Source organism: Ahaetulla prasina, chromosome 7 (genome assembly GCF_028640845.1).
Source record: "Ahaetulla prasina isolate Xishuangbanna chromosome 7, ASM2864084v1, whole genome shotgun sequence".
NCBI classification, from domain to species: domain Eukaryota; kingdom Metazoa; phylum Chordata; class Lepidosauria; order Squamata; family Colubridae; genus Ahaetulla; species Ahaetulla prasina.
Window position 1 is genome coordinate 5,252,088 of NC_080545.1, and position 25,223 is coordinate 5,277,310.

General features: G+C 42.4%; 1 protein-coding gene across 1 annotated transcript in view; it reads left to right on the top strand.

Annotated features, from left to right (window-relative positions):
- Nucleotides 1-9,450, top strand: part of SEMA3C (semaphorin 3C) — a 193,347-nt gene extending 183,897 nt beyond the window's left edge. Inside the window, exons 17-18 of the mRNA XM_058189868.1 lie at nucleotides 2,690-2,820; nucleotides 4,762-9,450. Coding sequence (XP_058045851.1) covers nucleotides 2,690-2,820; nucleotides 4,762-5,175 — 545 coding nt within the window. The 3' untranslated portion in view covers nucleotides 5,176-9,450. The remainder of the gene's footprint in view (nucleotides 1-2,689; nucleotides 2,821-4,761) is intronic.
- The last annotated feature ends 15,773 nt before the right edge of the window (nucleotides 9,451-25,223 follow it).

Consider the following 25,223-nt stretch of genomic DNA (forward strand, 5'->3'; position numbering starts at 1 on the left):
CCCCCTGGGGGCCGCCAACCGACATTGTTTGGTCGACGGCACCCTGAGAAGGCCCACTCTGTGGGAGCGCACAGGTTGTTGGGAGGCTATAGGTGGCAGAAGGCGGTCTCGTAAATATCCCGGTCCTAAGCCATGGAGTGCTTTAAAGGTGGTCACTAACACCTTGAAGTGCACCTGGAAGGCTACCGGCAACCAGTGCTAAAACCCACCTCTGATTCAAGTACAGGCGCCTGATGGACCCCGAGAGGTTCCTGATGGAGCTTGGGCCATTTCCTGAGGATCTGGCCCACGGCACGGCTGAAGAACTAGTTGCGGCCTGGGAGGGCCGCGGCTGGGGCTTTGGACCGTGTCGTGCCTTTGCGGCCTCTGACCCAGCGCAGATCTCGTCCGGCCCCTTGGTTCTCCGAGGGGCTGAGGGAGATGAAACGCCGGAGAAGACACCTAGAGAGTACTTGGAGGTCCAGTCGTTCCGAAGCTGATCGGACACTAGTTAGGTCCTATTCTAGGACCTACCTAGTGGCAATGAGGGAGTCGAGGCGTTCCTACGCTTCCACCCTCATTGTGTCGGCAGATAACCGCCTGGCCGCCCTGTTTTGGGTGACCCGCTCTTTCCTACATCAGGAGGTGCGGGATGACCCTTTGCAGGAACGTGCCGAGGAGTTTAGTGGTTATCTATACGATAAAATCGCTCAGCTCCGGGATGGTCTGGACCGAAATTGGGATGATCCAAGCGAGAGGGAGGAGGCACGTCTTGTTGAGTCTGTTTGGGATGAGTTTGATCTTGTGACTCCCGAGGATGTGGACAGGTTGTTGGGGAGGCTCCAAGCCACCACATGTTTACTGGACCCGTGTCCTTCCTGGCTGGTGCTGGCCACTCAGGAGGTGACACGAGGCTGGCTCCAGGGGATTATCAACGCTTCTTTGTTGGAAGGGGTTTTCCCTGCCACCTTGAAAGAGGCGGTGGTGAGACCCCTCCTCAAGAAGCCCTCCCTGGACCCAGCTATTTTGGGTAATTATCGTCCGGTCTCCAACCTTCGCTTCGTTGCGAAGGTTGTAGAGAGTGCTGTGGCGCGGCAGCTACTCCAATAACTGGATGAAGATGTCTATTAGACCCGTTCCAGTCTGGCTTCCGACCCGGATACAGCACGGAGACAGCTTTGGTCGTGTTGGTGGATGATCTCTGGAGGGCCAGGGACAGGAGTTACTCCTCTGCCCTGGTCCTATTAGACCTCTCAGCGGCTTTTGATACCATCAACCATGGTATCTTGCTGCGCCGGCTGGGGGGATTGGGAGTGGGAGGCACCGTTTATCGGTGGTTCTCCTCCTATCTCTCTGACCGGTCGCAGACAGTGTTGACAGGGGGGCAGAGGTCGGCCGCGAGGTGCCTCACTTGTGGGGTGCCACAGGGGTCGATTCTCTCGCCCCTTCTGTTCAACATCTATATGAAGCCGCTGGGTGAGATCATCAGTGGCTTCGGGGTGAGATACCAGCTGTACGCTGATGATACTCAGCTGTACTTTTCCACTCCAGGCCAACCCAACGAAGCTGTTGAAGTGCTGTCCCGGTGTTTGGAAGCCGTATGGGTTTGGATGGGGAGGAACAGGCTCAAGCTTAATCCCTCCAAGAGGGAGTGGCCGTGGATGCCGGCACCCCGATTCAGTCAGCTGCAGCCACGGCTGACTGTTGGAGGCAAGTTATTGGCCCCAAAGGATAGGGTGTGCAACTTGGGTGTTCTCCTGGATGAACGGCTGTCGTTTGAAGATCATTTGATGGCCGTCTCCAGGAGGGCCTTTCACCAGGTTCGCCTGGTTCGTCAGTTGCGCCCCTTCTTGATCAGGATGCCTTGTGCACAGTCACTCATGCACTCGTTACCTCCCGCTTGGATTATTGTAATGCTCTCTACATGGGGCTTCCCTTGAAGTGCACCCGGAGGCTTCAGTTAGTCCAGAATGCAGCTGTGCGGGTGATAGAGGGAGCTTCACGTAGCTCCCACGTAACACCACTCCTGTGCAGACTGCACTGGCTGCCTGTGGTCTTTCGGGTGCACTTTAAGGTTTTGGTTACTACCTTTAAAGCGCTCCATGGCTTAGGGCCTGGGTACTTATGGGATCGCCTGCTGTTACCTCATGCCTCCCACCGACCCGTACGCTCACACAGAGAGGGACTTCTCAGGGTGCCGTCCGCCAAGCAATGTCGGCTGGCAGCCCCCAGGGGAAGATCCTTCTCTGTGGGTGCTCCTACCCTCTGGAACGACCTTCCCCCGGGCTTACGCCAAATACCTGACCTTCGGACCTTCCGCCGCGAATTGAAAACACATTTATTTATTCACGCGGGGCTGGCTTAAATTTTATTGGTTTTAAATTTTTATTATTAATTTTTAAATGGGTTTTAGTTTTTATGTTCCAAAGTTTTAGGCCAATTATGTAATAAGTTTTTTAATTCGTATTTTAAATTGTATATTACATTGTTTGTTTTACTTGGCTGTACACCGCCCTGAGTCCTTCGGGAGAAGGGCGGTATAAAAATTGAATAAATAAATAAATAAATAAATAAATAAATAAATAAATAAATAAATAAATAAATAAATTACTATTCCAATCTAATCTTATGGGGTGGCCTCTATTGTACCCAACACCAATGTCTCAACTATGACTCTCAAAAGTGTTGGCAATGTTGATTTACCTTCTAGCTTATCGAAACGCAGCTGAGGTCATTCAGTACGGAGTCAAAAACAACAACACTTTCCTTGAGTGTACACCGAAATCTCCCCAGGCGTCTATCAAGTGGCTTTTCCAAAAGGACAATGACCGAAGGAAAGAGGTGAGTGACTTTACTGAAAAGTAATGAGAGACGATGTGTTATCACCAGGACTGGGTCAACCGATCATAAAGCGGTTGATTTGTTTATTTTCAAGATACACAACATAGCCGAGTCTTCCTTAACTCGCCAAGAATGCTCACAATCAAATTACCAAAATTATTATTATTTTTAACTGCTTCGAAGTGTACGAGTGAAATAAGAATATAATTGGATGGAATGAAGGATCAGTCATGATCCAGCCAATTTCTTTATGGACAGTGTCTGTAGGAGATTGTTCTGACCGAGGCTTCCTGAGTTATTACACGAGTAGTCCCCAAAACCTCTTTTATTGCAACAGCTGTGAATTCTGTTCATTCACAGATGAGTCCCAAATAGTTGTAAAGAATCCTTTGGGATAAGGCTGATAATCACCCACCTTTATCTCTCTTGACACACTGCCAAAGACCTAATTGGCAAAGCCACATGGACTCCAGAATCAAACAGAGCTTCTGACTTTAAACTGAACAGAATGAACAAATGTTGCTTCCTGCAAAGGGCCACATGCCTTTGCTCCTCTTTTAAGTCTTATGGGAGGGGCCAATCAACTCCAGGCCTTACTCCTGAGTCGTTCCTTTTGTTTTAGCCGTTCTTGCTTTCTGGCAGCTCTGCACATGCGCGCACTGGGAACAGGCTCCCCCTGTTCCTCTGCCTCGTTGAGGTCCGACTCTGGAGGCTCCGGAGGCAGCACGTACCTCCCAGATGACCCTTTCTCTGCCTCTGACGCAAAGCCGTCGTCCGAGCCTTCCCCAGATTCCAGGACTGGCCCATTGTCCTCTCCAGCCTCCTCACTATCTGTGCTGCCAGCTCCACAGGCTGCTGGCAGACCATAACAGAGACGACCAGGCTGAGGCCCAGGGAAGGGATCGTTTAGTGAAATAGAATGAATCATGTTTTAAAAATATTATAAATTGTTTCTACGTGGGCGAAGATATACTTTTACATTACTGATTATCAGCATCTGAATAACGTCCAGATCACAAATGTTAAAAGGAGCACTAACTGCACTGCTTTCATTAATTTAATTAAGTCCTTTTGTTTGTTTATATCTTAGATTAATAATTTACGGTAATGCTTGAATGACAAATTAAATACTTCTTCAAACTGTGTCGTAGAAGGGTCGTCGGTGCAGGAAAACAAAAACAAAAAATTGCAAAAATCCAGTATTTTCTACAATAGCAATGTCTGATGAAGAAAACCAAATGATTGGTTAACAAATTATTTATTAGTTTGATGAATTAGATCATGTTGAGACTCTAGAAAGAGTGCAGAGAAGAGCAACCAAGATGATTAGGGGACTGGAGACTAAAACATACAATGAACGGTTGCAGGAACTGGGCCTGGCTAGTCTTGTGAAGAGAAGGACCAAGGGAGAAAGGATAGCAGTCTTCCAATATCTCAGGGGCTGCCACAGAGAGGAGAGGGTCAAGCTATTTTCCAAGGCACCTGAAGGCAAGACAAGGAACAATGGATGGAAACTGATCAAGGAGAGATTCAACCTAGAAATAAGGAGGAATTTTCTGACAGTGAGAACAATCAACGAAAGGAACAGAAGTTGCCTTCAGAAGTGATGGGAGCTTCATCACTGGAAGCTTTCAAGAAGGGACTGGACTGTCTGATCTGTCAGAAATGGTGTAGGGTCTCCTGCTTGGGCAGGGGAGTAGACTTAATAACCTAAAAAATCCCTTCCAACTCTTCTGTTATTCTGTGTATTAATAATTATTAATAACAAATATTAATTAATTAATCAATTAATACATACTATTAATATTTATTTGGGGGAAATTATTAATAAATGATTCAGTAGCAAGAGTTATTATCCAAATGACGTATGAATAAAAAAAAAACCTAATATTTTTGACACAAGTCTCTTAAACTTTTATATATATATTGGTCTGTCCGTAGGTGAAACTCAGTGAAAGAATCCTAGCGACGCAGCAAGGGCTCCTAATCCGTTTGGTGCAGGAAGCCGACCGCGGGACGTACCACTGTATCGCCACAGAAAATGGCTTCAAGCAAACCATAGCCAAGGTGAACTTCAAGGTTTTGGATTCAGACACCGTGGCCTTCATGACGGACAAGTGGTCCCCATGGACCTGGGCCAGTTCGCTCCACGCTTTGCAGTTCCACCCCAAGGATTTGGCTGGATCGTTCAGCCACTCCGAACTTCAGATGATTAATCAATACTGCAAGGACACGCGGCAACTGGGTCAACAGGCTGATGGGTCCTCCAAGATGAGGGGGGACTACAACAAACTAAAGGCTCTTCTCAACAGCCGGAAAAGCAGGAACCGTAGGAATCAGTGGCCCGGATCGTAAGGGCCAAGCTCTATCCACAAACTACTTCTTCATCACCACTTGCCATCTTGTACTCTCACTCAAGGAATTCATTTTTAATCAGGTGGTTTTCTTTCTCCGCTGAGAGTAGAGCGAAAGAGTAACCAAGCCAGCTCGACAAATTTCAGGACACTCGAACTCTCTAAGCTGAAATCAGACAACCAAGACTAAGTTCAAAGAGATGTCCATCAGGAAGTAACCTCTTTGCTTTCGCTCCCTTAAGTCTTCAGAGAGGGCGTCTGTGCCATGTTTCGAGGTCATCTTTGTTGCCTTGATGACGAAGCACTCAACGTGCAGCTTGGAATCGTGGAAGGTTGGAAGGAAAGGGTGGGTTAGGATGAAGAGTGACTTGGAGTGGTCTCCATCTTCATGTATGGGTTTGTGCGTGTCTACGTGTGTTTCTCTGTTTCCGGTACGTTGCGTTGACAAACGAGCTCTCGTGGAGGCACAAATTCAATCCCAAAGTCAATTTCCCAATATTAATGTCACAGAAGGATCGTGCTGATTAGGAATTATGGGGCTGGGAGTGGGTACATCACAGTTAAAAGACCCTCAGACTGGGGAAGGCTAAACTCACCACTGTTGTGGCATTTACCGTGTTCGGTTATCTGAGATTAAAACAAATATTCCATTTCCATTGTGTATTCGAGAACAATATGTCCTACATGTATGTGTCATTTTTTAGGTTCCATTTCATACAAATAAAATGGAACCTAAAAAATGACGCCTACATGTAGTACATATAGTTCTCCACTTACAACAGTTGATTTGGTGACCATTCACAGTTACAATGGCACTGAAAAACTATTTTTCACAGTTATGACCATTGCAGAGATTAGAATTTGGACGCTTGGCAATTGACTCATATTAATGACAGTTGCAGTGTCCCGGGGTTACGTGGTCCCCTTTTGTGACCTTCTGACAAGCAAAGTCAATGGGGAAACCAGATTCACTTAACAACCGGGTTGCTAACTTATCCACTGCAGGGATTCACTGAACGACTGTGGCAAGAAAAGTTATAAAACAGGACAAAGGTCGCTTAACAAATGTCTCACTTAACAGCGTAAATTTTGGGCTCCATTGCTGTTGTAAATCGAGGACTTACCTGGATTAAGCCTGGGGATCAAGTGAAGGAGAAAAGTAGCATGAGGGTAAATATCAGCTGGAAGTTACAATAATTTATTTTACAAAATATCTCACCTGTAATACAATAGTACACACAGAACCCACAATACATAGAGTTACCTATATGTCGATAGATTTGACAGTAGTAATTTGGTCTAATTAGGAATTTGAAAATGTCTTAAACTGAACCTGAAAAACAGTTAATGAAATACCCACTTGCAACCCTCATGAGAGACACGGAGTAGCCTACATACTGATGGGAAAGTACAGTACACATATGTATCCAAACAAAAATAGATGGCTGTATGCCATTATATTGATAGCATTGGCTGACATCCTGTGTAGTGATATATTCCATTCGGGACGTATGTTCAGAGGTTGGGGGGGGGGTCACATACTGTAACAAGCAGTTCACCCAGAACCGAAAATGTGAGTTCATGCAGCATCAAAAAAACAAAAACAAAAATTATATAGGATTGAATAGTGCCAGGGCAAGTGGGTGGGCCCAGCCGCTGGTCGGAAATATCGGTTTGCCCAAACTGGTCCAAACCGGCGGCAGCCCACCTCTGCATATGTTCATAACGCATGAATAAAACATAGACCTGTATTCTTCCTGTATCTTATGAGCTGCGGTGGCACAGTGGTTAGAGTGCAGTATTGCAGGCTACTTCTGCTGACTGCCGGCTGCCTGCAGTTTGGCAAATCAAATCTCACCAGGCTCAAGGTTGACTCAGCCTTCCGTCCTTCCGAGGTCGGTAAAATGAGGACCCAGATTGTTGGGGGCAAGAGGCTGATTCTGTAAACCGCTTAGAGAGGACTGTAAAGCAGTGTGAAGCGGTATATAAGTCTAAGTGCTATTGCTCTTCCTTCCTTCCTTCCTTCCTTCCTTCCTTCCTTCCTTCCTTCCTCCCTCCCTCCCTCCCTCCCTCCCTCCCTCCCTCCCTCCCAGTGGTTAGAATGCAGTATTGTAGGTTAACTCTGGCCAATGCCAGCAGTTCGATCCCGACCAGCTGAAAGGTTGACTCAGCCTTCCGTCCTTCCGAGGTCGGTAAAATAAGGACCCAGATTGTTGGGGGGTAATAGGCTAATTCTATAAACCGCTTAGAGAGGGCTATAAAGCGCTATGAAGCGGTATATAAGTCTAAGTGCTATTGCTGTTGCTATTCAGTGGTACCAACAACTCACTCTGTTTCTATTTTTTTTGCACTGAGAAGGCAGGTCAGAAAGAAGATTCATCTCAATATGTTTTGGAATCTTCTTGCTTGCTCAGGAATGTCGTGGTAGATCCCAAGCAAAGTATCCAATCTTCCATGCTGCGTGGGAGATGGCCAAGAGTGAAATTCAAGGGGAAAAACACAGAGAAGCCCAATTGGTACCCATATCACCAGTTCCCTCCAATTTTTGATCAAATGTTGATAGCGACAAAAAAAATGTGTACTTTTTAACTCTTTTATCTTTTTCTTATTTAGCCTCATGTTTCAGTTTAATTCAGTTCAGCTTGTGACTTCTTTTGAAGACCATACAACAATAGGGCTATTTCGAACAATACATGCTTTTGATCAGTTTTTAACCTGATTTGTGTGTACAACATTCCTTATTTATGGGTTTTTGACTTTTCAATAGGAGAATAGCATTGCAGAATTCAAAGGAGTGCAAACAACGACGGCGACCACATAAGGCAGAATAGTGACTGGAGAAGCTTGAGTTGAATAGGAAGAGCAGTATTTGTGGCCTAGAAAGGGAGCTCTCGCCTCACAGTCAGGAGGCTGTGAGTTCGATCCTAGGTAGAGGCAGATATTTCTCTCTCTGGGCAGACAGAGAATATATCTACTGAACAAAACTCCGTACTGGCAACAGGGAAGGGCATCCGGCCATTAAAACACTCTGCTAGCTCCATTCAATTGCCCTAGACTCCACCCCGCAAGGAATTGTGGGGGTGATGATGAAGCATCCAATAGGAATGCTTCTTTAAAAAAGTGAATTAAGTCACTTGATTTCTTGTCTCTACTCTGATCTGAAAAGTTCAGAGTCATCCAGTTTCCTCCTGAGGCTCTCTCAAGAAACAGTTATGCCAAGCAAGCCTCTGATATCCCTTCGGTCGTGTGTGAATTGTACCTAAACAGTGTGGCTTTTTCAAGAACATTTCATGTAAACTGAGAAGCAGCGAGCAAATCTGTGGCGGTTGTTCCCACCCTGGATCAGTGTCTGCTTTGTCCAGGACATTTCCCAAACAGATGTTCCACTTCCCACACAAATAAACTCCCAGTTCTCATATGTAGTGCAGAACCAATTTTGCAATTTGCATGAACAGGCATCCATTCAATATGAATGCTTGCGTGCTCTTTCTTAAAACATACAAAGAATGGGTTGCAGAAATTGGGTAGGTCTAATTTAATGCAAAGAAAGACAAGGGGAGACATGATAGCAGTCTTCCAATATCTCAGGGGTTGCCCCAAAGAAGAGGGAGTCAAGCTATTCTCCAAAGCACCTGAAGGCAGGACAAGAAGCAATGGGTGGAAACTAATCAAGGAGGAAGGAAGGAAGGAAGGAAGGAAGGAAGGAAACATTTTATCTATCCATAGTTTAATGAAAAGAAGGACTAGGGGAGACATGATAGCAGTCTTCCAATATCTCAGGGGTTGCCACAAAGAAGAGGGAGTCAAGCTATTCTCCAAAGCACCTGAGGGTAGAATAAGAAGCAATGGGTGGGAACTAATCAAGGAGAGAAGCAATTTAGAACTAAGGAGAAATTTCCTCTGAGAGTTAGAACAATTAACCAGTGGAACAACTTGCCTCCAGAAGTTGTGAATGCTCCAACACTGGAAGTTTTTAAGAAGAGATTGGACCTTTTGTCTGAAGTGGTGTAGGGTTTCCTGCCTAAGCAGGGGGTTGGACTAGAAGACCTCCAAAGGTCCCTTCCAACTCTGTTATCCTATTCTTAAAATGCTCAACCTCAATTTTCCTAACGTCACGTTTTCAACCTCCGTTAAAATCACCCCGTGCGAGCATCTACGTCTACTTGGCCTTCATTTTTAATCTTTCTTGCAATGGCTCCTAGCTGCGGAAGTTGGTGTTTCTGTTTTTCTAACCCTTTCACTGATCATAAAGAAATGAATAAAGCTGCCAACTCTTCGTCTGTTCTCTGTCATGTTTCTCCATGATGTTTAATGAAGTGTCGAGACAGGACCTCCACACAAATGATTGGGAGCAGAGCTCAACGCTCCAACCCAGTGTAAAGATATTTCTATAAGCAAAACGAATACGGAGGGCACAAACTGCCTCGTAGCGTGATGTATGCAATATCAAGGCAAGGCAGTAACCCCTCTTCAAAGATACTCCTAGTCAATTTTATTCAAGCCTGACCTTCAAAAGAGGAAGTTCGAGCTCCAGGTAGAATCTGTAATTGCTCTCAAGCTCTTCTTGGCTGATCCTACAACTGGAAGTCGTGCTGGAAGAGAATTAAAGATCCGGAATTTCTGATAAAATTCTGGTGTTTAGGGGAGCTGTTTTTGGAAAAATCCAGCAACTGTAAGCTCTACTAAAACCCAACTCAAGATTAATTATTGGGGGCCTCTTGCTCTGGATGGTTCAACATAACTTGACACCTTCTGCATTTGGTCGTGAGGAAGTATTTATCACCTGTTTCTTGTTAGTGTAATATATCAGTCTGGTATCAAGCTGTTTCCTCTCTGATCTTGCCAGGACTAGCGTTCACAGTTACTTAACAGGAAAGTGCTTTTCATATACCATAAATTCTTTCTACCCACCACCAGAACACAAGTAAAGAAGCCAATAATTAGGTACAGTGGGAGAAAGAGAGAGAATGAATTATGTTTAGTCCGAGTCGTGAAATGAGAACAGCCTTCCCCAGATGTTCTGGGTTTCCACCCCTGTTGGAATTCTCCAACCGTCATCGGGATACAAGAACTTAAATCCGACACGCCTTGTAGCTACTTTTGAGTCATTTCAAATGGGCATTGGCAAGGAGGGTTATAGAATAGCTGTCAAAATGGTGCTTATGTGGTATCATAAGATCACCATTAAGAATATAAGTTATTTCTGAATATGGCAATTTCCAGCTGTCAGTGCTCTCTCTCTCTCTCTCTCTCTCTCTCTCTCTCTCTCTCTCTCTGTCTCTCATCTATCACTCTAGCTAGCTATCTTATATCTATCAACTGTCCATCTATTCATCTATCATCTATTATTATTTATCTATGTCTATTATCTATCAGCTGTCTATCATCATCTGTCTATCTGTCTATCTACCTCTCTCTCTCTCTGTCTACTATCTATTTACTATTTATCTACCATCTATCTATCTGTCTCTCTGTCTATCTATCTATCTATCTATCTATCTATCTATCTATCTATCATCTATTTATCGCTAGGTTTCTAGCTATCTTATATCTATCAATTGTCCATCTATTCATCTAGCTATCATCTATTATTATTCATCTATATTATCTATTAGCTGTCTAACATCTATCTATTGTCTACCATCTATCTACTATTTATCTACCATGTGTCTGTCTGTTTGTCTGTCTATCTATCTGTCTATCTGTCTATCTATCTATCTATCTATCTATCTATCTATCTATCTATCTATCTATCTATCTATCTATCTATCTATCTATATCTCCAGCCATCTCTAGCTATCATAATCTATCTCTTTCTGTTTGCTCACCTTCCTCTAAATCCTGAAAATGATCCAGCTTCGAGCTTTCTAAGAGTGGGTACCCGCAGTTCGGAGGGAAAAATCCCTATGGCTAGAGTCCGACCTCTTCCCCAGTCAAACATTAAGAGAAAGAAATGTGCTGATGTCATACATTAATATTTAGACCCCTTAAAAATGAAAGCTGGAATTGTTTTCTTTAAAAAAAAAAAATTCTGGAATTGGAAATGACTAGAGTGATTGATAGAAGATGGACTAAACTAGTATTCTTGAATTTGGACCCAACCTCCAAGTTCTCTGAGTAATCCCTGAGCCCAGGTTTCTATGTCTGGTGTTCTCCATATATATATATATATTGTTCTTCAGTTCCATTAACTCCAACCAGCCGGTTTTCTAACTAGAATGATGGGCAACATCTGGAGAACTTCGTTTTTGTCGAAACCCAGGATTTGTTAAAAATTCTGCCCATTTAAAAACCATCCCAAAGATTTATGTTTATAATATCGGTTGTTGGGTTTGTTTGTATTTAATGCCTTCCTATTTTGAGGATACCGAAATAATGTATATAATTCTTTTTAAAATAATAATAATAATATGAAAAAACATCTTTTAGACCTGAATTTGCCAAATGTAAAGATGGTCAACACTATATATATTTTTCCAACCATGTGTACTAAGTCTGTTTTGTGACTGCTTTTTTGTCATTTGTAAAGTTGGATGAATTTTTCTTCAACGATGCTTTCTTTGTGATCGTCAGTCCTGTAGATATATGTATTTCATCTTTTTTTTCTTTTTTTTTAAAAAAATCATCTCTCTTATGCCAGATGCGAATGTGTATAGGTTTAGCATGATGAAGCCCATGAAGGTGAATATGTGGTAGATTTTGAATTAAAAATAAAATAACAACACGGTAGTATTTAATTGGATACCCCAACTATTATTTGCCTGGAAAAAAATAAAATAAAAGGTATTGAAACAAAATTTTCTCATTTTGCTTGGTTGGATTATTTTTGTATGCAAGATATACTGCAGTCAATCTGTAAAGATCTGAACTCAACGATGCTTTTTCAAAAGGAAACTGGAGTTTTGTTTTTCCTTGAAGACGTTTTTATTTTATTTTTTTTATTTTTTTATTTGCATTTATATCCCGCCCTTCTCCGAAGACTCAGGGCGGCTTACACTATGTCAAGCAATAGTCTTCATCCATTTGTATATTATATACAAAGTCAACTTATTGCCCCCAACAATCTGGGTCCTCATTTTACCTACCTTATAAAGGATGGAAGGCTGAGTCAACCTTGGGCCTGGTGGGACTTGAACCTGCAGTAATTGCAAGCAGCTGCTGTTAATAACAGACTGCATTAGTCTGTTGAGCCACCAGAGGCTCATTTTGACATTATTTTATTCAATTCTTCAAAATATCCTTTCCTCAGTCTAATTGGAATTGTCTGGAACAAATATAAGATTCTGGGCAGTATATTCATCTTAATTGTTGATATTCTTCCAATCAGTGATAGTTGTAAGTTCTCCCATTTTGCCAAATCTGACACAATCAGATTTGAGTTTACTATAATTATTCTCTTTAAGTGTACTACATCTTGCTGTCAAATATATTTCCAAATATTTAACCTTGTTTGTGACCTGCATCTCTGATCGTTCTGCCAATTCAACTTTTTGTTTTTTAAACATATTTTTTGTTAAGATCTTCGTTTTCTCTTTATTTATTTTCAATCCTGCAACTTTTCCATATTCTCCTATCTTGTCTATCAATATAGTTATAGATTCTAAAGGATTCTTCGATAATAAAAACCAGGTCGTCCGCAAATGCTTGTAGTTTATATTCTTCCTTTTGGATTTTCATATCTTTTGTTTCTTCTTCTCTTCTAATATTTCTATTTAATACTTCCAGTGTTAATACAAACAACAGAGGTGACAGCGGGCAGCCTTGCCTTGAAGGCGTTTTTGTTTCTCATCCACAAGAAGTTTCTTCAATCAGAGTAGAGCTGGAAGGGACCCTGGAGGTCTTCTAGTCCAGCCCCCTGCTCAAGCAGGAGACCCTATATCATTTCAGACAACTGGATGTCCAATCTCTTCTTAAAAAAACCTCCAGTGATGAAGCATCCACAACTTCTGTTCCACTGGTTAATTGTCCTCACTGTTAGGAAGTTTCTATTTAATTCCAGGTTGCTTCTCTCCTTGCTTAGTTTGCGTCCGTTGCTTCTAGCCCTGCCTTCAGGTGCTTTGGAAAATAAATTGACCCCCTTTTCTTTGTGGCAGTTCTGCAGAAGCTTCCTGGATGAAAAGTGAATTAAAAGTGAATACAGAGGAATTATTGAGTCTGTCATTTGCACCTCTATAACTGTCTGGTTCGGTTCTGCAACCCAACAAGAAAGACACAGACTTCAGAGGATCATTAGAACTGCAGAAAAAATAATTGCTACCAACCTGCCTTCCATTGAGGACCTGTATACTGCACAAGTCAAAAAGAGGGCCGTGAAAATATCTACAGACCCCTCACATCCTGGACATAAACTGTTTCAACTCCTACCCTCAAAACGACGCTATAGAGCACTGCACACTAGAACAACTAGACACAAGAACAGTTTTCTTCCCGAAGGCCATCACTCTGCTAAACAAATAATTCCTTCAACACTGTCAAACTATTTACTAAATCTGCACTACTATTAATCTTCTCATCGTTCCCATCACCAATCTCTTTCCACTTATGACTCTACGACTGTAACTTTGTTGCTGGTAATCCTTATGATTTATATTGATATATTGACCATCATTTGTGTTGTAAATGTTATACTTTGATGAACGTATCTTTTCTTTTATGTACACTGAGAGCATATGCACCAAGACAAATTCCTTGTGTGTCCAATCACACTTGGCCAATAAAAAATTATATTCTATATTCTATTCTTCAAGGAAAAACAAAGTCCAGTTGCCTTTTGAAAGAACAGCTTTGGGTCAGCCATGACCCTGATGACTGAGAATCTCCATAGACATAAAGTTGAAAATATTTTTTTTTCATCTTCAGTCACTTAGAATAAACCCAGTACCATCCCAGTCCAGGAGAATGGGGTGTAAGTCCAGCTAAAATAGCATCTGATTCACATATTGCAAAGAACACAGCCTCCTTTTGTGAAACACTATCTTGAAGAATGATGAATATTAAAATAGTTAAGGGGGGGTGGAAACAATTGTTGAGCTAAACTCTTTGGCCTCTTCATCTGCCATCTGTGTTGTATGTAAAATCCATCATATTCCAAAAGGAATTCTCAGCTATTTCAATATCTGTGGGATAAATTATAGTCAGAATTACCTAAGATATGATTATTAAAAAAAGAGGGTGAGACTTTGGAAAAAGTGCAGAGAAGAGCAACAAAGAGGATTTAGGAGCCTGGGGACCAAAACATTCTGAACAGTTGCAAAAATTGGGTATAGCTAATCAAGTGAAAAAGGGGTGTGGTGGCTCAAGGGTTAAGACGCTGAGCTTGTCGATCGAAAGTTCGGAAGTTCAGCGGTTCAAATCCCTAGTGCCGGGTAACTGGGTGAGCTCCCGTTACTTGTCCCAGCTTCTGCCAACCGAGTCGTTCGAAAGCAGGTAAAAAATGCAAGTAGAAAAAATAGGGACCACCTTTGGTGGGAAGGGAACAGCGTTCCGTGCACCTTTGGCATTGAGTCATGCCAGCCACATGACCATGGAGACGTCTGCGGACAGCGCTGGCTCTTCAGCTTTGAAACGGAGATGAGCATTGCCCCCTACAACTAGCACATATGTGCGAGGGGAACCTTTATCTTTAATCTAGTGAAAAGAAGGATTAAGGGTGACATGATAGCAGTGTTCCAATATTTCAGGGGCTGCCACAAAGAAGAGGGAGTCAAGTTTTCTCCAAAGCACCTGAAGGCAGGACAAGAAGCAATGGATGGAAACTAATCAAGGAGAGAAGCAACCTAGAACCAATGAGAACTTTCCTGACATTGAGAACAATTAACCAATGGAAGAGTTTGCCTTCAGAAGATGTGGGTGTTCCATCACTGGAGGCTTTTAAGAAGAGACTAGACAGCCACCAGTCTGAAATGGTATAGGCTTGAGAAGGGGGTTGGAGTAGAAGACCTCCAAGGCCCCTACTAACTCTGCTATTCTATTCTAGGTTTCTATGGAATTTAAAGACGAGAGGAAGGTAACTTTGCCTTAACCCAGGCGATTATTTGCAATTCAAATAGGTGGACAACTCATCATATTTCACGGAGTGATTGATATCAACCTATCACTGGAATGAAGCTTGCTGTGAAGCACGTTACAATTTAGAAAATCAGAAGTATATCCCCTCTTCAAATGTACTTTGATTGCCAGACTTGTATATAAACCAGAAGACAATCCATAGCCAACAGAGACAGAGAGACAGACACACACACAGAGAGACAGAGAGACAGAGACAGAGACAGAGACAGAGATACACAGAGAAAGAGAGAGAGACACAGAGAGAGACACAGAGAGGCACAGAGAGAGAGAGAGAGAGACACAGAGACACACAGAGAGAGAAAGACAGAGACACAGAGACAGAGTGAGACAGAGACAGAGACAGAGAGAGAGAGGCAGAGAGAGAGAGAGACAGAGAGATAGAGAGAGATAGAGACCGAGAGAGATAGAAAGAGACAGAGAGACAGAGACAGAGACAGAGAGACAGAGACAGAGAGAGACAGAGACAGAGAGAGACAGAGACAGAGACAGAGACAGAGACAGAGACAGACTAATGTTGGAGATGTAATTGTGATGACGCTACATATTTTCACATTTGGTGGACTTGTAAGGACATAAAGGCCTTTTGGATAAAAATTTGGTGGATTTTACAAAATGTTCTGAAAAAGAAGATAAAGTTCCTGCCGCAATTCTTCTTGTTGGGAATTATTACGGATTGTACAGTAATTGAGACTAAATTGATTTTAAATCTAATAACTGCAGCAAGATTACTAATAGGACAATACTGGAAGAAAAAAGAAGTACCAACAATAGAAGAATGGATATTGAAAGTTGCCAATTTGGCTGAGATGGCGAAGATATCAGCCTTTTTGAAAGACAATACGCAAGAAAGATACTTAAAGGAATGGAAAAAATGGATTGACTATATTCAACGTAGATATCAGACTAAGAGTTATCAGACTGTTTTTGAATGATTATGATGTATTATTTTGATAGCTTTTGGGGAAGTTAGGAATTGATGATTGTAGGGGTATAATTAAGTTGGGACGAAAACTTTTAGCATATGTTTGTTTTATTTTAACTATACCTTGTGCTCGTTCCGGGAAGTCGGGGGAGGGGTTGCGAAGGGAAGGGGAGGAGGGGGAAAGGGGGGAAAAAATTTTTGTAAAACTTTTTGAATAAAAAAAAAAAAAAAGAGACAGAGACAGACAGACAGACAGACAGAGAGAGAGATAGAGAGAGATAGAAAGAGACACAGAGAGACACAGAGACAGAGAGAGAGACAAAGAGACACACACAGAGAGAGAGAGACAGAGACAGAGTGAGACAGACAGAGACAGAGAGAGAGAGAGAGAGAGACAGAGCACCAAAGGTACTGAAAGAAAAATTCCTGTGGAAGAGTTAGTTTCAACAAAATTCCTGCTTTGAAGATGTGCTCCTGAGCATAATCAGAGATGTTGAATCATTCAGTTCCAGGACCTCCCACTTAGGGGGGTGGGTGATAAAGAATAGCGTCTCTACAATAACATTCCCTTGGATGCCAAATGTAGAATTTACGAAGCTATCAATGGATGATAACAAACAGATATTTATCAGTCTTGGCTATCATAGCCCAGTAGATGTACCGGTACTTGGAAACTGCTCACCTGTTGTTATTTTTTAAAGCCAGCTAGGAATTTCAGCCAAGTAAGAATTCCCAATAGCAGAAAACATTCAATTCTGGCAAGCTTGAATATCCTTCCAACAACCATATTTCAGGGCAATCCGATTCAAACAATGACTATCCGTGTGATGGAAATCTTAACGCATTCATCCATATTTTACTAGATTGGCTTATTATAAAAATGCCCCTCTTGCAGATCATAATTCTCTGCCTTGTCCAGATTCCAAGTAATCTGGGTTCATTTTATCTGCAGTCATTACTATGTAAGCAATGTGTCAGGCCTGGAAACCATATTAGACTTTACGGTTCACAATGTCAATTTATTTCTCTGAATAAATGGGTGAGTTTTGCAAATATATATATATATATATATATATATATATATATATATATATATATATATATATATATATATATATATATATATATATATATATATATATATATATATATATATATATATGCAAAGCTGAAGCCTGAAGATGACGAATGAGACTTTGTCGAAACGTCGCCAAGACACTTCCAATTTTACGCGGGAGAAAACCCGAATAACCAAAGACCTACCTATATATATATGTATGTATGTATGTATTTAACGGGATGCGGTGGCTCAATGACTAGGATGCTAAGCTTGTCAATCGAAAGGTCGGCAGCTCGACAGTTCGAATCCCTAGTGCTGCTGTGTAACGGGGTGAGCTCCCGTGACTTGTCCCAGCTTCTGCCAACCTAGCAGTTCAAAAGCACATAAAAAAAATGCAAGTAGAAAAATAGGGACCACCTTTGGTGGGAAGGGAACAGCGTTCCATGCGCCTTTGGTGTTGAGTCATGCCGGCCACATGACCACGGAGACGTCTTCGGACAGCGCTGGCTCTTCGGCTTTGAAACGGAGATGAGCACCGCCCCCTAGAGTCGGGAACAACTAGCACATATGTGCGAGGGGAACCTTTACCTTTACCTTTACATACATACACACAAACACACACACACACACACATAAAAGATGTCATGCTTTAACCACATCTGTTTTAGAATTCTTAATTTATAAGGTTTTTCACTTCTTGTACTTCTTGTTTTCTTGTTGTTCCTGAATTGATAAGTGATGACAATATAAGAACAACAATAATGTACTGAGTAGCCGCCAGGTCACAGCAGAATTATTCAGACTACAAAAATGCAGAACAATAAGATCATCTATGTTTTGCAAGATAGAGTAAAAAAAAAAAAAGCAGGACTAAAAGGAAATGTAGATCATATTTTTGTATCAGCCCTATAAATGACTCCAATCAGATCCGCATATGCAATTCTCTATTGTATTGTTTTGTTCAAATAATATTATATGTAATGTTTGGGTTCTGACAGCACACAGGATGGGTTGTTTAAACATAAAGATCCCCAAAGGCTATTTATCTAATTTACAGTACCGTTTTCTCTCTTTCTTATGTATACTCAAAGTATAACAAATAATAAATTAAAATAATATTCGTGCTACACCCTCTATCTCTGGAGCTTCAGAAATGCAAATACATTCCTGGTAAGGGACTTGGTTCAACCTTCCATATTTAACCTTTGCGTCCAGTTGCTTAAATTCTCGGCCAAATCAATATTCCTCCCCCTCCCCCCACAAGCATTTCTGCATTTAAACTTTCAGTAACATGCATTTCTCAACACTGACTGCTCTTTAGAAGGCCAGATCCTGAAGATGAAACTGAAATCCTTTGGCCACCTAATGAGAAGGAAGGACTCACTGGAGAAGAGCCGAATGCTGGGAAAGATGGAAGGCAAAAGAAGAAGGGGACGACAGAGAACGAGGTGGCTGGCTGGAGTCACTGAAGCAGTAGGTGTGAGCTTAAATGGACTACAGAGGATGGTAGAGGATAGGAAGGCCTGGAGGAACGTTGTCCATGGGGCCGTGATGGGTCGGACACGACTTCGCAACTAACAACAACAACATGCATTTCAATGGCTTATCCTTTTCAGCGTGCCAGCCTTAATCTCTATATTTCTCTGGACTTCTACATCCAAATGTCTTCGGAAAATTAGTTCCAATGACTATTGGACAAAGACATTTGGATGTAGAAATCCAGAGAAATACAGAGTTTAAGGCTGGCACACTGAAAAGGATAACTAGGTTGGTCATCTTCTTGATTAATTTCCATCCATTACTATTGTTCTGCCTTCGGATGCTTTGGAGAATAGATTGCTCCCCCCCCCCTTCTTCTTTGTGGCAGCTCTTCAAATATTGGAAGACTGCGATCATGTCCCCCCCAGTCCTTCTTTTCATCAGGCTAGACATACCCAGTTCCTGCAACCTTTCTTCATCTGTTTTAGCCTCCAGTCCCCTGATCATCTTTGTTGATCAGGTGAGAGAAGGACACAGTTAAGGATCTGTAGAGATCCTTTCTTCTCCTAATTGAGCCATGGCGGTGCAGTGGTTAGATTGCAGTCATGCAAGCTACTTCTGCTGACTGTTGGCTGCCTTCAATTTGGCAGTTCAAATCCCATGAGGTTCAAGGACGACTCAGGCTTCCATCCTTCTGAGGTGGGTAAAATGAGGACCCAGATTGTTGGGGTCAAGAGGCTGCCTATGAAAACCGCTTAGAGAGGGCTGCAAAGTACTGTAAAGTGGTATACAAGTCTAAGTGATATTGCTATTCCTTCCTTCCTTCCTTCCTTCCTTCCTTCCTTCCTTCCTTCCTTCCTTCCTTCCTTCCTTCCTTCCTTTCTTCCTTCTCTTTCTCATTCTCCTTCCTGGTGGCACAGTGGTTACAATGCAGGATTGCAGGCTGACTCTGCCCACAGCCAGCAGTTCAATCCTGACCAGCTCAAGGTTGACTCAGCCTTCCATCTTTCCGAGGTGGGTAAAATGAGGACCTAGATTGTTGGGGGGCAAGAGGCTGACCCTGTAAACCCCTTAGGGAGGGCTGTGAAGCACTGTAAAGCGGTATACAAGTCTAAGTGCTATTGCTAATTCTTACCCTGCACCTTGGTAGCCAAGCTAGGCTCACCGATCCAACGGCTACAACTGCCAGCAATTCAGTGTTGCAACAAAGAAACCGGCATTATTTGAAGAAGCCAGAATGGGAAAGTGGAGGCCAAGAAGCCAAGATGGAGCATCAAAGAGAAGCAGGTTTTTTGGCAGCTGCTCTTTTGATTAATTATTTTTTTTGACACCTTCTGGGGAAGAGGCCAAACGACATGAGCCAACCCATGCTCAGCTTCAGTGGGCATTAAGCGTGCATAATTATTTACAAAGGCAATAGGGGAGAAAGTGACAACTTGCCTACCCCCAAGAAAAGTCAATAAAAGGCACATTCCTTTAATCTCTGTCTATTCCCTGCTGAGCTTCTCAGCTTTAAGAGATCAATTCCTCTTTTTCAGAAGGCAAGTAATAAGGAACGGGAAAGCTTGAAGACGTAGGCGCCCCTTCAGAACGGAACACGTATGTGTTTCTTTTGCGTTTAATGCAGAAGCCACATCACAAAAACAGAATGTACTTTTTGTAGGATTCCTTTTAAGAGGAGGGACAAAGTATATGAGAAGAAGCAGGAGTCTTGCTTCCAGCTGTAGCTGCTGCTGTAAATTAGTGGGGAGGTGGTGGGGAGAGAATGTTCCAATTCTTCTAGATTGTTCCCCTTCGTTTTTATTTTTATTTGCAGGGGGGGGGAAACAGATGGAGTTGGTTTAAATATACCAGGGATCTAATTTTTAAGTGGGCCTTCTCCTACCATCCCTACCACCCTGGGGTGGGTTCTATTTAATAATAATAATAATAATAATAATAATAATAATAATAATAATAATAATAATAATAACAACAACAACAACAACAACAACAACAACAACAACAACAACAACAACAACAACAACAAAAGTTGGAAGGGACCTTGAAGGCCTTCTAGTCCAACCCCCTGCCCAGGCAGGAAACCCTACACCATTTCAGACAAATGATTATCCAACTTTTTTTTAAATGGAGCATTCACAACTTCTGGAGGCAAGTTGTTCCACTGATTAATTGTTCTAATTCTCAGGAAATTTCTCCTTAGTTCTAAGTTGCTTCTCTCCTTGATTAGTTTCCACCCGTTGCTTCTTGTCCTGCCCTCAGGTGCTTTGGAGAATAGTTTGACTCCCTCTTCTTTGTGGCAGAGACTGAGATATTGGAAGACTGCTATCATGTCTCCCCTAGTCCTTCTTTTCATTAAACTAGACATTTACCCAGTTCCTGCAACCGTTCTTCATATGTTCTAGCCTCCAGTCCCCCAATCATCTTTGTTGCTCTTCTCTGCACTCTTTCTAGAGTCTCAACATCTTTTTTACATCATGGCGATCAAAACTGAATGCAATATTCCAAGTGTGGCCTTACCAAGGCATTATAAAGTGGTACTAACACTTCACGTGATCTTGATTCTATCCCTCTGTTTATGCAGCCCAGAACTGTGTTGGCTTTTTTGGCAGCTGCTGCACACGGATGGCTCCTATCTAAATGGCTGTCCACTAGGACTCCAAGATCCCTCTCATAGGTACTACTACTTACTTTTACTACTGGTTTGCATAGTGCCCACGCGCAGGCACAGATCTCTTTTGATGACGTTCAGGTCAGAGTGCAGAGCCTCCCGCCAGTTTTACTACCGAACCGGGGGCAACCCACCACTTCTACTACCCCATCCCAAGTGTTCTGTTGCCTCATTAGAAACAACTCTGCCCTTGTGACTTACTCTGAATTGTGGCATTTGGCCCCGAGTATTCATAAAAGGAAACATAGTAGTAGTAGTAGTAAGTATACTTAATGGAACAGCGAGTATGTTCAATGGGAACAGGGCAGTGGTGGGATTCAGGCGGTTCAGGCCAGTTCCAGTGAACCGGTTGTTAAATTGCCGGCTGGTCTCGCCCCACTCCTTTCAAGTGTCCCCATGTGCCGTATTTTTGCTCCCAGATCAGTGCTCTGCTACCATTTCTATATAATAAATATTTTTATTTATTTTTTTTTAATTTATTTATTATTTAAATTTATATACCGCCCTATCTCCCAAAGGACTCAGGGCGGTTCACAGGCATATAAAACATCAATATACAAAATTAAAATAATCTTTAAAAAACTTATTCCAATGCCCTATCATTAAAAATAGAAATATAAATATTAAAATCAATTTAAAACCCCTATAAAATTTAAAATCTAAGCCAGTCCTGCACAGATGAATAAATGTGTCTTGAGCTCGCGACGGAAGGTTCGAAGGTCCGGAAGTTGACGGAGTCCTGGGGGGAGCTCGTTCCAGAGGGCGGGAGCCCCCACAGAGAAGGCCCTTCCTGGGCGTCGCCAGGCAACACTGCCTAGCTGACGGCACCCTGAGGAGTCCCTCCTGTGAGGCGCACGGGTCGGTGAGAGGTATCTGGTGCAGTAGGCGGTCCCGTAGATAACCCGGCCCTATGCCATGGGCGCTTTAAAGGTGGTCACCAAAACCTTGAAGCGCACCGGAAGGCCACAGGTAGCCAGTGCAGCCTGCGCAGGATGGGTGTTATCACGGGAGCCACGAGGGGCTCCATCTATCACCAGCGCAGCCGCATTCTGGACTAACTGCAGCCTCCGGATGCCCTTCAAGGAGCCCCATGTAGAGGCGTTGCAGTAATCCAGGCGAGGCGTCACGAGGCGTGAGTGCCCGTGCATAGGGCCTCCCGGTCCAGAAAGGCGCAACTGGCGCACCAGGCGAACCTGGTAGACGCTCTCCTGGAGCGGCCGTCAAATGATCTTCTAGAGACAGCCGTTCATCCAGGAGGACGCCTAAGTTGCGGACCCTTTCCATCGGGGCCAATGACTCGCCACCGATGGTCAGCCGCGGATTTAGCTGACTGTACCGGGATGCCGGCATCCACAGCCACTCTGTCTTGGAGGGATTGAGCTTGAGCCTGTTTCTCCCCATCCAGACCCGTACGGCCTCCAGACACCGGGACAGCACTTCGATAGCTTCGTTGGGGTGGTCCGGTGTAGAAAAGTACAGCTGGGTGTCATCCGCATACAGCTGGTACTTCACACCGAAACCACTGATGATCTCACCCAGCGGCTTCATGTAGATGTTAAACAGAAGGGGCGAGAGAATCGATTAAAAAAACAGATTTTTTTAACGGACTGAAGCAATGTAGCCCAGAAATACAGACAAGGCCTACAAGACCCAAAATGGAGTGCAGGGGGGGTGCAGCACCTGTTTTTTTTCTCCCAGGAGGCTGCAAGGAAGCCTACTAGACCCAAAACGAGGCATGGGGGCACCCCCTCCATAGTCCAGTTTTGATCCCGAGGGTGGGGGGAGGGCAGGAAGTTGCATGCTGCCTGTTACACCCCATGGTCACACCCATCATGGCCACGCCCACCCAACTGGTCATTAGGGCAGAGAACCGGTTATTAAATTACTTGAATCCACCACTGGGTGTTTGCAAGGTATGGTCAAAAAGAGCAATCAAACTTTACCACCACCCCTTTTTAATGTGCAACACACATAAAGGGGCAGTTTTAGTCATGCGCACGGCCTCCATCTTGACTTTTTTTGACCATATCCTGAAAGCGTTCCTGAATAGGAAAAGATGGAGAGATTTCACCTTGAATGGAAGAGGTTTAAAACAGTTTATTACTGTTATTTTGGTGCTAAAAAGCATAACACTGAAATATTTTTTTCTAATTCAGCAAGTGTGACTCTGTCACATGATACACACAAAATTTTGTGTGTCATAGGCCATTATCTCTGTTCAGAAGACTACAGGATGGAGGGAGGGAGGGAGGGATAGATAGATATAGATCAGATAGATGATAAATAGATAGATTGATTGATTAAATAGAGATAATACAAGAACAGATAGATGGAAGACTAGATGATGGATGGATGGATGGATAGATAATAGAAGGTTGGATAGATAGAGAGAGAGAGAGAGAGAGAGAGAGAGAGAGAGAGAGAGAGAGAGATGGATAGATAGATAGATAGATAGATAGATAGATAGATAGATAGATAGATAGATAGATAGATAGATAGATAGATTAAATAGGGATAATACAAGAATAGATAGATGGAAGACTAGATGATGAATGGATGGATAGATAATAGAAGGTTAGATAGATAGATAGATAGATAGATAGATAGATAGATAGATAGATAGATAGATAGATAGATAGATAGAGTGGGAGAGAGAAAGAGAGAGAGAGAAAGATAGATGAATGAATATATAAGGATGGCTGGAAAAAAAGGTGGATGGATAATATATGACAAATGAGTAAAATAGTCTATTATTTAATATATTTCTAGTGAATCAAATTCTATTGAATAGATCCCATATATACTATGAAAAATATTCTTAAGATCTTATGGAATCTAGAAGATACTACATATCAGCACTTAAATTTGCCTGCCCAGAAAGTACAAAATTACTTCACAAAAGTAGCTTCCACATTTCAAACCTATGGAAACCAAACAAATATTTGGGTCACGGACAATGGTTTTCCCATCACAATGGTATAAAGCAGTGAGTTTGATAACAGGAACTAGATTCCAAGTAGCTACAAATAGTCTTAATAGATGCCTGGGAAACTTATAATCTGGGGTATACTAACTCTTTTTATTGAGAGTTAATGCTAAAGATACCCCAGAATTACCTCACAATCTCCATTGCTGTATTTTTCCCTCTTCTACAGTAAGATACAGCTATGAGAAACCAAGATTAGCAAGGAAAGCTGATTTTACCACATGAAATTGACTCAGTGGACAATCGGATTTGTCCTACTTATTTATTTATTTATTTATTTATTTTGTCACAACAATATATGTAGGTATCATACAAAAGATTATATAGTATATAAACACATATATGAGTAAATATAAGGAGGTATAAGCATATATATAGGAAGAAGAAAAGAAAAAAAACAATAGGACAGGAACGGTAGGCACGTTTGTGCGCTTATGCACGCCCCTTATGGTCCTCTTAGGAATGGGGTGAGCTCAATAGTAGAAAGTTTTTGGTTAAAACTTTTAGGATTGTGGGAAGAGACAACAGAGTCAGGTAAAGTATTCCAAGCACTGATGATTCTGTTACAGAAGTCATATTTTCTGCAATCTAGATTAAAGCGGTTGACATTTAGTTTAAATCTATTAGTTGCTCTAGTGTTATTGCAATTAAAGCTGAAGTAGTCTTTAACAGGAAGGACATTACAATAGATGATTCTGTGAATTAAGCTTAGGTCATGTCGAAGGCGACGGAGTTCCAAGTTTTCTAAGCCTAGGATTTCAAGTCTGGTGGGATAGGGTATTTTATTGTTTTCAGAGGAATGGAAAACTCTTCTTGTAAAATATTTCTGGACACTTGATTTCTCTTCAGATGCATACCAGTTA